Below are 14,428 nucleotides of genomic sequence, written 5' to 3' on the forward strand. Positions count from 1 at the left end.
CCTTCCCTGGAGACCACGCAAAACCACCAGTCTCTCCAGGTTGTCCTCTCCAGACAATATCTCCAAAAAACTGCAGAATGCGTCTCAGACATATTGTCGAGAGCCGTTCCTTTATCTACAGTCTCTGGATGATTGCCTGGTTCGTCTTGTGCTCCGTCCAAGAAATACGAAGCATTCGGCGCCCCACACCTCAAAGGCATCAATTGCCTTCCGCTCCCTTGCCTTCAGGGTCCATTATTAGTATGTACAAAATAAACTGTATAATCCTAAAAGTTCCTATATTATTTAGTTCTTAGATAAATTAATATAACTATACAAATGCATAAGCTAGATGAGTACATATTTAATTATTTACTGTTAAATAATTATCTAAATGTTGCCATAATATATAATAATATAATATATTATAACTAATTATTTAAACGTATCACCGGAGTCCAAGAATGCAGTAAGTACCTAAATGCACATTTTCCTCGATGACGATTTTCCAATAGTAGCAGGCTTCTACCATTGCCACTCACTTTTCGCAAGCTGAAATCATAACAGTATTATTTCTTCCGTATTATTAATATGATTTACTCAACACACGAAGCCAGTGGCGTGTTTACGGTGTAACTTTGTGGGAAAACTAAAATGAAATTCTTAAATATTGAAATTTCAAGTAGGTATACTAAATTATTTCACTTGCATATTATACATACATAAGCTTTTAATTCTCGAAAAATGCCTGTCGTATTTCTCTAGGTAATTTGTTTTTAAATTCATTTATTACCATCATCAACCAGTATCTATCCACTGCTGGATGAAGGCCTCTCCAAGCTTATTCCACTTCTCTCTGTCCTGTGCATTGCGTTGCCATGTACTTCCGCAGAACTTAATCATTTCATCGATCCAGAGGCCTCTAGATTGTCCTTTCTTCGAGCTGTGTCCAGCCCATTTCCATTTGAGGTTTTTAGCGAACTCTACTAGCCTATTGGCCTCAATGGGGTATACTGATGCCAATAGGTATACTTCTAAAACATGTTGAGATGCCACTGTCCAAGAAAGTCAAATGAAAACTTCTAAAACCCGGCCCTCATTCTCCGGAGGACAACCTCACACTGATCACAGCAGCTATCAGCGAAGGAAGACAGAGGGTGCTAACAATCCCCGGAGACCCGGAAAAGGCCGCCAACAAATGACCATTGCTACTTATAATTTATTATATACCTAACAATAAAAATTAAACATTATACTCAAACACATTAACGTAATATTATATTATCGAATAAAATTAATTCAATATCATTAATTTGTTTGATTTCTGGTTAACACGACCTACGACATAATGTGTTTCATTGAGACTTCATTTTTTTATTACGTTTGGTTTACTTTTTTACTTTAATGTAGGTAAATCAACCACATAGCCTTCTTTTACGTAATATATCGATGGATTAAAAAAAAAAAATCTATGATGCTTTTGTTGTGTTCGTAATCCAGCGGCTATCCTAAAACAAAAGAAAAAATACTACATGTTAATTCGTATGACAATACATTTATATTCTTCAAAATAGCAAAAGAGAAAAATTTGTAAAATGTTATATCATTAATATTATAGATTATTAAATGGAAAAATACTACAGGTTAATGATGACGAATGGTATAACTATAAAATGGCTATATGGCCATAGATGTAACTATTTCACTTTCATGTGGCACATTTGTTAGTATGTTAAATGCCATACTATAGTTTATATAATTAAATGATTTAGTTAGGTAATGAAAATATTTAAAGGAACTCCCTACATCACTGGTCTTTATGTGAAAATGTAATATATTCCTTTGAGAATATAATTATTATAATACTTTCGCATTCGCAACGAACGCGCGCAGTCTCAAAGAGAATAAGCAATTAACCTGAAAGTGTTTGTTTACTGAGTGCTCAGGAATAAATTAATTTACTATGAGATGAAATAATTGAGACAGTAAAGTTTGCATACAAAAGCAATATATCCGGTAGAACATAATCGTTTCCCATCGTAAGACAAGAGACATTAATTTGCATAGCGACGGAAAAATATGAAAACTTATCATATATGTATTACAATACTGCAGCTACTAACAATGCCAGGAAGAAAATCAAATACTTAATGAAAAGAAAATTATATCGGAAAAGGTTTTTCATTTCCTTAAATAAATTATGCTAAATATTTGTTACATACAACTTATAATTACTTACTTAACGTTATTTTCCCCGCAATTCGCTACCTCGGTATTTGTTTAGACACAATGACGTATTAAAACTCATTTAATGCTAACACCGCAACTGGCGCGTTTCGGGCAGTCGGCCATTAGATATAATTAACGTGTTATTTAAATGTGGTAATAAAAAGGTAATTAAAAGGTCAGCAGTGATTATAAAATATTATTATCAAAAGAAAATAATTATCTAATCATTGTCAATCTCGAAAATATTGATATCTTTCTTGGAAGACTGTATGATGCTAAAACACATCAATAAATACCTCTATCATGGACCAATATTGTCCGTAGATATAATTACGAGTTTTGCAGATTCTATTTCTCACATAACCAAATTGACATTGAGTACATTTGGACGCCTGCATCTTCATCTTCATCAACAGTTCCTCCCATTTTGCAAGCCATTAGTTTTTATGATGTGAAGTTGTCAATCCTACGCCCAATGTCCGTTTCCTCGTCAGCCTTGATCGCACCCTCTACCAGTTGGCAGTTGGCCGATCTCGGGTGCAGTAGTTCATTCCCCCAGGGTTCACCGCGAGGTGAACATGTGGATTGGGTAGGGAACCGTGCTGGTGAAAGACAATACCCACATAGGATTGCAGTGCCAGGAAGAAGAACAATTATGCAAAAACGGTCAAGGAAGCAGTACATGATGTGGAAGATGTTGTCACAATGAGATAGACAACCGCTGATTTATACATTAGTATACTCTATGCCAGTGGTTGTCATGTGCGGCCACCAGAGGATTTTGCTGCGGCCATCAACATCATGTTCAGTATTTAATTTAATTAACTGGGCTAACGTTAAATATGCGTTATTGGAAATGAGTCAAGATCAAGTACTTAAAAACCATTTTAATAATACCACGGATGAAAAATTTTGGTCGAAGTTATACCTACGTTGACCAAGAATCAAGTCAATTCAAAGAATTGGCAACAATTGCTTTATTAATATTGTCGATTTTTTCCTACTACTGTATACTGTGAAAGATCGTTCAGTGTAAAACAACTGATACTAATGTATAGATATGTACTAAAACGTTCAAATGTCTTTTATTAAATGGGCTTGTCGAATATTAATTGATCTATTTTTTTAGTAAATAAAATTTAGCTTTAATTTTTTCAAATCACAACAAAAGTGAAATTTGGTGCGGCCACCAGACGTTTCCATAGAACTGCCAATGTCAATTGTGCGGCCACAGTTAATTTTCACGTGAGAACCACTGCTCTATACTATACTGCCACAAGTTTGTATTAAAATCAGCTGAATCGAGGATGGAATACAATATCGTCGTTTATTGGTTTTAAATTCTTTTGATTACTCATGTACAAATTTAATTGACAATAATTATTTACAATTGCATAATGTAAACTGCATAACATCAACAAAACAGCTGCATATCTACTTCCTATTATTATCATTACGGCGGCAATCAAGTGGAATCAAAGAAAACATTTTACACAATTATTATTAGTAGGTTAGTAGGTACCTAGATACTCTATAGATACTTTTATGCTCTGGCCTACGAGGAAATTGCATTCGCTAATAGTTATTACACGATTACCGCGTGTAACAACAGGTAAATAATATTAATTTCACAGCTCGCACTTACTTGTTTTAAAGGTAAACTAAATAAATAACCAGGTAACGTGCAAACATGATAATTTTCTAAACGTAATGTAATGAGTTCAGAAGAAATTGACTAGATATTTGAATGAATCTCATTCTCGAACAATATTCTAAAACTCGGTTTAAAAAGACATGGATTACATAATTGAAAACTACCAATGTAGTGAATTCCGTAAAAATCAGTCCAGCAATAAACGGAATTTTCATTCTACGACAAATTATATAAAACTCACTATATTGTAGTCCGCCGTGAGGGAGCTAATTATTAGTAATAATTGAATACGTGTATTAAATAAGGCTCTAAGTACCAAAAACAAAAAAACTGACATTTTTATAGAAAAGTGTTCTACATACTTACGCTAATAACTTCAGCTATGGTCTAAGTGCCTCAAGCAAGTCAAAAAAATACAGCAAAATATTTAAACCTGTCGACGTTGTAAGTCCGTTGGCCTGTTTTATTTATAATGGTGTAAATAGCACTACAGTGGTCAACTTCATTCAATATAAAATGGCTGACGATGGTGTGTTGACACTTGCGACTTCCTAATACCTAAAATTATAGAAGCTGCCGTGATTGCTTCACACTGTAAAACCACATTTTTCAAAAGATCTGCTTCATGAAATTTTACTGCAATGACTCGGTATTTTGTATCTACAGGCAATACTACTTTTTGGAACTTAAAGCCTTAATTAATACACGTATTCAATTTGTTATAATGTAAATATCATGTTGTGAACGTCCTGAATTTTGATTTTTTATGTCCACAGTGTTTTGTTTTCTTAAATAAATACAGAAATAAATTACAATTACAGTTAATTACAATGTGACAGAAAATCGTCTTCGGGCGACACACACTTGCTAGCCATCAGCTCGGCCAAATCAGCCCAATACTATTTATCCAAATTCATTTTAATAATGACATTTCTTTTCTTTGCCTTTGCAGCTTCAGCATTATGCCAGTCGAGCGAAAGACGGCGCTCCGGTCCGATCCGCAGCATACCGGTGGGCGCGGACGTGAAACGCGACCCTCAGTTCGACTGCCCTGAGGAGTTCGGCTACTACCCCCACCCAACAGACTGCACGCAGTACTATGTGTGCGTGTTTGGAGGTGCTCTCCTCGAATCCTGCACTGGAGGACTCATGTACAGGTAAGAAATAAGTTAAACCTACTTACCTGCGCAAAACGTATTCTACCAGAAATTAATGTTTTCCAAATCCACAATAGGTAAAAATAGTATGGTCACTTTGTATCTACCTATACCTACGCGACTTGAAGTTATGCGAGCCGGTTGTTGGAACATCTGAATTATATTGTGCGAGCCTGTTGTCGGCCACCTTGCGAAGAGGTTATTTGAAGCGCCTAGTTTCAAATCCCCCTAAAACGGTTTTTGAAAAATGTTGAGTTATATATTATTATGTATTTTGATGGATATTTTTGTTACCTATATGATGGCCAAAATTTGAACTTTAAAAAACGCCAAAAACCGTCAATACGTAGGTATGATCAAAAATTAGGGTAAATTTCAAAAACGGCTAAAATGGTTGGGTGTGCTTTTCAAATACCCCTAAAATAGATAAGCCAAAATACAGAATGTACTTACGAATTAAAAAATAAATACATAAAGTTCACAAGTTTAATAGATATGAGTTTTTCTCATTTTTCTCAAAACTACCTAAAATCGTGTTTCTCGTTTTTCTTAGAAATACCTAAAATCGTTTTAGGGGCTTTTGAAACTAAGCGCTTCATTTAATAATAACAAACAATTGTGAAATCGTTGTTAGCCATTGTGCAACCTATTTAGTCTATGCTATGGATAATACTTATTGAAAAAATAACATGTGAATTTGCCAGATGCTGGATTCTAAATTTGACTGACGGCTTTAGAAGCGGGCATTCTGCCACTCCTCTACCGCGGGTGCAATTATAATTAACAAAACTCATAAGATTACGGCTGTTTAAGACCCTACATAACTACAAATGATTTATATATTCATCAGCCACGAGCTGCAGACATGCGACTGGCCCCGCAACGTAGGCTGCGTGTCTTCGGGGGTGGCGGAAGTGGAGGACACTCCGCGCCTCGCGCCCTCCCCGCGACCCTCACCCGCGACTGCACCGCCTTCCCGTTCGAGACACCCCACCTCTCTTCCTCCTCCGCCGCCCAGAGCTTCTCCGAACCCTGTCGTCACTTCCAGAGGACAACCTATCCAGTACAGAGAACAGGAGATAATCAAGGTATTATTAATTCCTTATAACAATATGATACCTTAAATTGTGTTTATATATATATATATATAGATATATAGATAGATAGACACCTAGTTAATTGTGTTTATCTATATATATATAGATAGACACCTAGTTAATTATATTTAACTATATAAATATGTTTATCCATACACGACGACGATGTTGTCAAATCGAAATTCACAATACATCTGGTGTAACATATTGACAGGTTTGGGATTGTCTTATTTTGGTATGGTCCCAATATTTAAGATCGATTTGATTTAAATAAAAAGGATTTAATGTTATACACGTTTATATTTTTATAAAAATCGATGTTTATTAAAATAAATATTAAAAATATTAAAACTATGAATTAGTCAAAAATCTTTACGAGAAAAAATTGAAAACTTAATTAAATTTTTATAATAAATATGACCATAAAATATAATGTAATAATAAGATGCCGTCCTGTGACAAATTCACATTTTATAACATTTTTTTTACAATAATTGTAAGTTTATTTTTTTTTAATGTTTTCAGATACATATTTATTAATTAATACAGTTGAAATTGTAAATTATCAAAAAAATGTCTCTAATTACAAGCTTCGTTTTTTTTCCGCTAGGTGCCTCTGGTAGGTAGAAGCATCCCCCTAAATAAAAAATTTGGACACAGTAGGTGCTAAATACTTCACTACAGTCTTCATTAATATTTTGTGAATCTATATATGAGCATCATCATCATCAGCCGGGATCAGCTGGCGCCTAGTTATAGTTATATCCTTCTATATTTAATATTATTTGTATTTTTCGATTAGCAACAATTGTACGCTGAAGTGGATGACCAACTTCCTCCGGCTGAAGAACTCGAAAGCGACAGGCAACAGAGAGTCCTCAGAGGTCAACCGAGCAGCGTTGGACAAGTCCAACGGGACAGGGACGGATATGGCGCAGTGCCCACTTCCAGAGCTGTCAATTCAAATATTATCCAGAATAATGGCAACGGAAAGATTGGAGCTTTCTCCTTTGGAACTCAGATTGACCAGCAGAGGGCTGCTGAAATTGCACAACCCGTTCAAAATTACAGGTAAAACTTAATTACACCCATACGCACATGCGTTGTTTTTATTTACATATGTGTCAAAATTAGGAATACTTACCTTAATTTTTAATTGACAATATTTTGTTTTTTCTAACATCTGACTTATGTCAAGTAATTGACTTATACCAATACATACCTACTGCATAATAAATGTATTTTAAAAGACTGACTATGTAGGTATATACTATGACAAACTTAAAGAGATTACTGAAACGACTTTTTGTTTTATTAGTGACTCTCAACACGACTTGACTGACTTCAACAAAGACCCGACAAACGATATCGACAACAGTTTAGACAACTTGACGCAAACGCAAATCAAATTTGTTACATTCATTAGACGCAAAAGAGATACTACTGACAGTGCCAAGCCAGCAGAAGAAAAAGAGACATCGATCGACCGGATCGACTCAGCCGACAGAGACAAAAGACAAACTAGATTTGGAAGATTACAACAAGGGATAAACCTCTCTCCAAATAATGGTCTCAGTCAGAGATGGAATGATCCTAAATCACATAAAACCCAAGAGCAACTGTCTACAGTGTTTACGCCCCCTTACTATGGACCCGGAAGGGCCCTTTTCAAACCGAGTGCTCAAGTGGACGAATCTTATAGTCCGTATGAATCAGCAAGTAATATCAACACTGAGCAAGTGGGGCTGATAAATTCGTACGGCGAGCAGTACAACCAGGGAAGCTTTAAGCCCATCATTCCTGATAGAAATAAAAACGAATTTACAACAATTAGCTCTCTATCTACAACACCAAACTATTCTTATTACAATTTGAAAACTCAAAATCCTTCTTTTTCACCGAGTACAACCGGAGCACCGCTGTATAAGGACAACTTTTCATTCTTCTCGATGAAACCGGGAGCCGGTCCTTCCATCACAAAATCTCCACCAATTTCTTCACTCACCTCGTCCAATGACAATCCTTTCGCTTCTTTATCTGGAGGTTTTTATAACAACAAACAACCCGATTTGAGCTCTCAATACAGCCAAAACTATAAAAAATCACAAAGCTTTGATAACCAACAGCCACTTTTACAGAGTAATCTCCAATATGATTATGAAATAGGACACAAAAATCTAGGTTCCGTACGATCTACTGCTCCGCCTGTGAATAAACCCGCCAGGTATAATAATAAAAATAGACTCAATAACCACAATCTTAATCCTAAATCCACAACTTCTACGGTTTCATCCCGTACCAAAAATAGTAATCGACTCAAGTCGCAAGAGAGCCGACCGAACGCTAACTATGAAGATAACCGGGGACAAGTTCAAACCACCTCAGCCTACCGAAGAAAACCAACAACTAATCACAATCATGATTCGCACAATGATAATTCCAACAAAAATAATGACGAGTCCGAGGACAGTAATGACGATAATCATAATTCTCAAGAAGAAAATGACGACGAAAAATCACACGATGATGACTCGAATGATGAAGGGAAATCGAGCGATGATGACAAAGAAAACGGTGACGAAAAGAGTGGTGATGATGAGCAATCTCCTGAGATCCAACCTCCTTTCCCCGATCCACCAGAATACTTCAGAAATATCAATAATAAATATGAAGATGTCGTTAATCCTTTCGCTGATCCCACGTTCGATTTTGATATGTTCATCTCTAAAATAAGAAACTCTCATTTGTCTCTGGTGAATCCCAAAAAAGTCGAGAAACTAAACAACAAATTTCAATCACCCGAGGCCAAGCATTCTGAAAATTTACAATTAAACAATGTGAAAGACGAAGGAAGTAATAAGTTCTTAAAAGATCATCAGAGTTATCAAGGAATGAGTACTCCTAGGCCTTTCAGTACTCCGCTCAAGTCCGTATCCTGGCCGGCAAAAGGAGCAAATAATAACAAGTTTAGTCAGTCAAACATAAGAAATAACGACACATATTCTGCGCACACCACCAAACCTGTCTATGAAGATGATGCCGATGATTATTATGAAGACGATTATGAGCAACCTAATTTGAATAAAAACAAAGTCAGTCCAAGGCCGGCTCAATACCAATCGAAACCCGTCAAACATCAGCAGCAAGTCACGCCGAAACCTCAATTCACAAGCTATCAAACGAACCCACACTCGTCCGTATATAGAGATGCATATAGAAAGCCACAAAATTCTTATAATGCACAGTACAATCAACCAAGCTACAATTCGAAACCCATTGTTCAAAACAGCTATGACAGCGGTTATAATTCTGCACCGATCAACTTGCAAATATCAAGACCCAACGAATATAATAAGCCGCAAACTGAGAATGTTTACAATGTACAGCACTATACGGAAGATCCTAAAATTGTTGAACCGATTGAGGTCGCTCGGCCGTTAAATAAAGACATTTATAGAATACCATCGTCGAGTTCTCAAAGGAATCCGGTGAAATATCAACAGGATTCTCAAAGATATACCACCGAATCTCAAAGATATCCGTCCAACTCTCAGCGAAATCCTGTAGATTCCCAGAGGTACCCGTCTAAATACACGACAGACTCTTACAGGTATACAACAAATCGACCGTCTGATTCCTACAGGTATACGACGAAACCGCATTCCGAATCTGGACTATCTGACTCCCAAAGGTATACACCAAAACCGCATTCGGAATCATCTGGACCACCTGATTCTGAAAGGTACACACCGAAGCCTCATTTGGAATCGGGACCGTCCGATTCCTATAGGTATACACCGAAGCCACATTTGGAATTGCATAGAGTAACTTCTACCACTGAAAAGCCTTCCGGCAAAAGGAGACCTATTCCTAAGCCATCGCCGGAAATGAATGATTATTACTATGATGATGACGAAGACGATTATGATTATGAGCCACCAGTGAAGTCCAAGTTCATGCCGAGCTCGGAAGTGAAGCCACAGCGACCCTTGATAGCGCAGAATTACGAAGAATATGAAGATTATGACACGGAAAAGCATCAGCATAAAGGAAAACCACTCAACCAAAAACCGACAAAAGAAAACGAAACCAGCGATGAAGATGACAGCGATGAGGATGATGATGATGATGATAATGATGACCACAATGAAAAAGAAGAACAGCAATTGACCCGACCACAACACCAAAATGAAAAATACAACAAATATAATACGCCCGCCAATCACAATTCGCAATCCAGACCTAACCAGGGCTATTCTAATTTATATAAGGACAATCCGCATCAACTGACCCCCCCTCCGAAAGAAACACCGGTAATTACGCCGGTCAAATTTGAATCTTACAATTTGCACACTGACCAAAAAGATACGCTGAGACTTCCCAATGCCGATCCTTCCTCGATCCCCACAAACAATCCTGTCTTAAGACGACCGGAGATCACCAATTACGAAGTGTCCCACGATCACGTTAACAAATATTCCCAATCTACCAAATCCCCGACCGTTCAGACCCGACCGCGATACTTGAATCAGACGACTCTCCGACCGTACACGGTGAGACACAGACTGGCCAAACCCTCTACCACTCATTCCACGCTCGGAAGCGATCCCACCACCGAATCCTTCTCCCGCCGCCCCACTAAGAGTAGCCAACTCAAAAGACCCACTGCTCACTCCTCGCACAAAGACGGCAGAACGTTCAGACAACCGACAGCACCGACTTCCACTTTGAAAACTGACAGTGAAAACCAAGAGTCGCGTGACACCCAGACTGAACATGACGATAACGCCCCCAACAGGTATCTGACTGATATTTTACTTTTGTTGTAGGAGACTTAAGTAAATTTGTAGCTATCTTATCTACCGATGTCTAAATAAAAATCATGTAGGATTGAATGAACTGAGAATAATTAACATCAATTTGAAAGTAAAAGATCATTTAACAGGGTTTTATCGATGGTTTTAATCGAAATAATGTCCATTATTTCGATTAAACACACACTAGAAATAGGACTTCCAAATACAGTTATGAGGGTTGAATGATAATGATTTTCAACTCATTATAATATTATTATCATTGTGGTAATAATCTATTAATTTGTGAAAAATTATCACATTTTTCTATTCTCAATATGAATATTGAAGATTTCAAGGATCACAATTAGGCATAGTCATACTTATGTTTATAAATATAGACTTATGCATTAAATTGTGTTAACTTGGAATGGGAATTATTATGAAATGTTACTTAGACCCGAATGTTACGACGTTAGACGTTATGTAAACCTAACTAACGGTGAAAGCCATGCATAGATGAAAATTGAATGACATATATCAAAACCTTGACTAACATGGCAACGTTGTTTCCCGTAATCAATATTGTAACCATTTTTTAACCTATTTATATTTTTAAATTAACATACAATGAAAACTGCAAAATTTTATTATAAATTATTAATTAATATAAACTTTAAATATCTTAATGATTACTTTATCAGTATTTAATTTGTAAACGCATGCACCCCATATAAAACATTGCAAACATAATTTATTTTTATTATGGAAATGGTTTGCCAACAGCGTTGCCATATGCTTGCACCAAGCTGCACCCAGAATCCATTATTTATTAGTCACCAGCCATTAGTAATCCAAATATTGGGTGACAAATAGACTAGTGACTATTTTTTAAATATATACTACCATGCATACGCCCCTAGATGAGTTACCATTCCAACTCCAAATCATATATATACTGCATACAATATGTATACACTTATGACTAAGCATAGGACTAATACGAAGAAACATTTGATAGGTACTGACGTAGATAACGCAAGATTCATGAAATAAGGATAATGAAATGATATTGAAAGTGTGCGCATTATATTGATATGTATGATTACGATGATAGAGTGGAACCGACAGTGAGTGCATCCCCATCTCCGAGCTACACCCAACAGACTAGAGGACACGGTGCTTCCTCAGGAAGAGCCCTCTACAATGGATCCCAACACTATGATCCCCAACAGTTTGACCCCTACTATGCCCTTTATGATGATGATGTCGAGCTCTACAAAGATGCCGGTAAATATAAAAAGCCTCTTATTTCTCTTCTTAGATTCTTCCTATAACTATTAATACTCTTGTATGCATGTATGCATGCATGCTTGTATGTATGTCACAATAAGCCCTTTGAAGGTTGTAGTAAAATTAAAAAATTAGTCAGTTAGCAATTAAGGTAATTTAGTACTTTGATTTAAAATACAAAAATCGTTTGCCAAAACAATAACGCAATTTAGAAAATGCTTTCAAGAGTATTGTAAGAACCATTAGTTTAAATTTGTCACAATTAGATAAGATACTTATCACATAGTGGTCAGTGCACATGGGCACGATTCCCGAGTGACGCAGATTCGAATCCTTCTGGGTATCATAATATTTTCAAATATATTTATTCTATCGATTATATATTTCTCAGAAGTATTTTCAAATTATATATGTTCAATAAAAGAATGTTATGTTCTTAAATCTTGTGAATTTTTTGTTGAATAAAACAAATGGTTAATTAAAAAATAATTGTTTGTGGCGACGAACATAATCTGTCAATTTTATTAGTATTATAATCAATATTATTTCTCTCCATTCTCATACATGTTGATTATTACTACCGGCCATAGTAAAAAATCTAAAAGACTTTGGTTTTATTGATATTTTTATTGGAAATAAAATACTTTATTAAAATTTTAATGTACACTGCCACCTATTATATTTTCAAACAAATAATATAATTACAATTTTATATTACCATCATTCTGTTAATACAAACCCTAATACTTTTTAAAATCGAAAATTTATTGATTTGCGTCTACAATGATAGTTTTCTTTCATATCGATGAAGGAAAGTCACATAGATAAAAATTCTCACTCACCCGATAACTGGGATAGCGCAATCAACAGCGTGCACGTTCACTAACCGATAGGAATACAGATTGATCCCGGCCGTTGCCTTTGCTGCTTATTTCATTTTTTGAGTAAATCATGATGATTTTTCATCACAGATCAGGGAGAATCACTAAAATATACTAAAATACTATAATAAATAACTATACTAAAATTGCTTTCAACTTTGATTTAGCTTACATACAAAAATAATAATCATTCTGAATATATAATTAGAAATGTCAGCTTGTCTAATAAATCAATTCTTTCAGACTATGCCCAGCAATACAACTCGGCAGCTCAGAGACCCGGCGTGTCAGTGCAACAAACATATCGAGGAACTCCACCCCCTCGTGCTCCCCCGGCGACCTCCGCACCTGCCCCCGTTCTCTATACACAAAGGCAACCGGAGACTATCTACAGCCAACGACCCAGCGCTGATGATTATGATGATGCCCTCATCAGTGCACAGGTAATGTCGTACTCGACTCTTAACACCGTGCCACAACAGTGTTTCTGTAATTTTATTAAATTATTATCGACTTTTTCACACGTTTCCTCGTTTCATAATGTGACACTGTCAATTGAGGCGGTCAGAGCAGAAGTGGCGTAACCCACAAAAATATCTAAACGGAGTTAACCATTGGAAGAGGTTCCTTAATATGTCTTGTATGAACTAGAAGCAGTTTTGACAACCAAGATTTTGGGCTCATCAAAAAAATTAAAAATACTCCAAAGACATCTTTACCCCAAATAGCTGGATGAATGTGATAGAATCAGCAAGAAAGAAAAGAAAAGAAAAATCCATTTCAAGTATTGGTAATGAAAGCGGAAGACTTCATTAGTACCGAGTCGCTGGAAAATGAGACCACTAACAGAAAGATGACAACTGAAAAAGACAAAGTAGAATGGCTACATGGCTAAACTTTAAACGCGAATATCTCTTTTTCCAACTGTTTGTGGTTTACGCCACTTCCGCTCTGACCACCTCAATTTCTTTCAAGTCAAAAATGTCAATGATTAAATTGATGAGATTTGTAATTCTATTCTACAAAAAGTGTCATAAAAGTTTTTTAGAGTCACCGCCTAATTGATTGTAAAAAAGAGTGCAGGATCATTGCCAACCCAGCACACTTGCACACTACAACACTCCTGGTCAACGATTCCACATGATCTGATTTGATGTCAGGTCACATATTGAAGTGGGTCCCTATTAATATTGTAATATTATGATAAAGAAGATATCTATTTTCAAAATCCTCTGAATATGTACATTATTAACCGTTAACCATTTTTTGTGCTCGTATCCACAGGTCGATGATCAGAATCAATACCCAATTCGTCAGTCCACAACCAGGTCAGTGTTCAACCAAA

The 14,428-nt window shown here is 36.2% G+C and overlaps 1 protein-coding gene across 7 annotated transcripts in view; it reads left to right on the top strand.

Moving 5' to 3' along the window:
* Cda5 (Chitin deacetylase-like 5) overlaps positions 1-14,428 on the top strand; it is a 256,043-nt gene that overhangs the window by 224,721 nt on the left and 16,894 nt on the right. For all 7 annotated transcript variants that reach the window (XM_085947737.1, XM_085947736.1, XM_085947740.1 and 4 more), the window contains exons 2-7: positions 4,815-5,019; positions 5,870-6,107; positions 6,919-7,187; positions 12,027-12,199; positions 13,327-13,526; positions 14,368-14,411. In XM_085947737.1, coding sequence (XP_085803863.1) covers positions 4,815-5,019; positions 5,870-6,107; positions 6,919-7,187; positions 12,027-12,199; positions 13,327-13,526; positions 14,368-14,411 — 1,129 coding nt within the window. The remainder of the gene's footprint in view (positions 1-4,814; positions 5,020-5,869; positions 6,108-6,918; positions 7,188-12,026; positions 12,200-13,326; positions 13,527-14,367; positions 14,412-14,428) is intronic.

The sequence above is a fragment of the Rhyacophila brunnea genome, unplaced genomic scaffold (assembly GCF_057557595.1).
Source record: "Rhyacophila brunnea isolate RB1 unplaced genomic scaffold, BYU_Rbru_1.0 scaffold_2, whole genome shotgun sequence".
In the NCBI taxonomy this organism is placed as follows: Eukaryota; Metazoa; Arthropoda; class Insecta; order Trichoptera; family Rhyacophilidae; genus Rhyacophila; species Rhyacophila brunnea.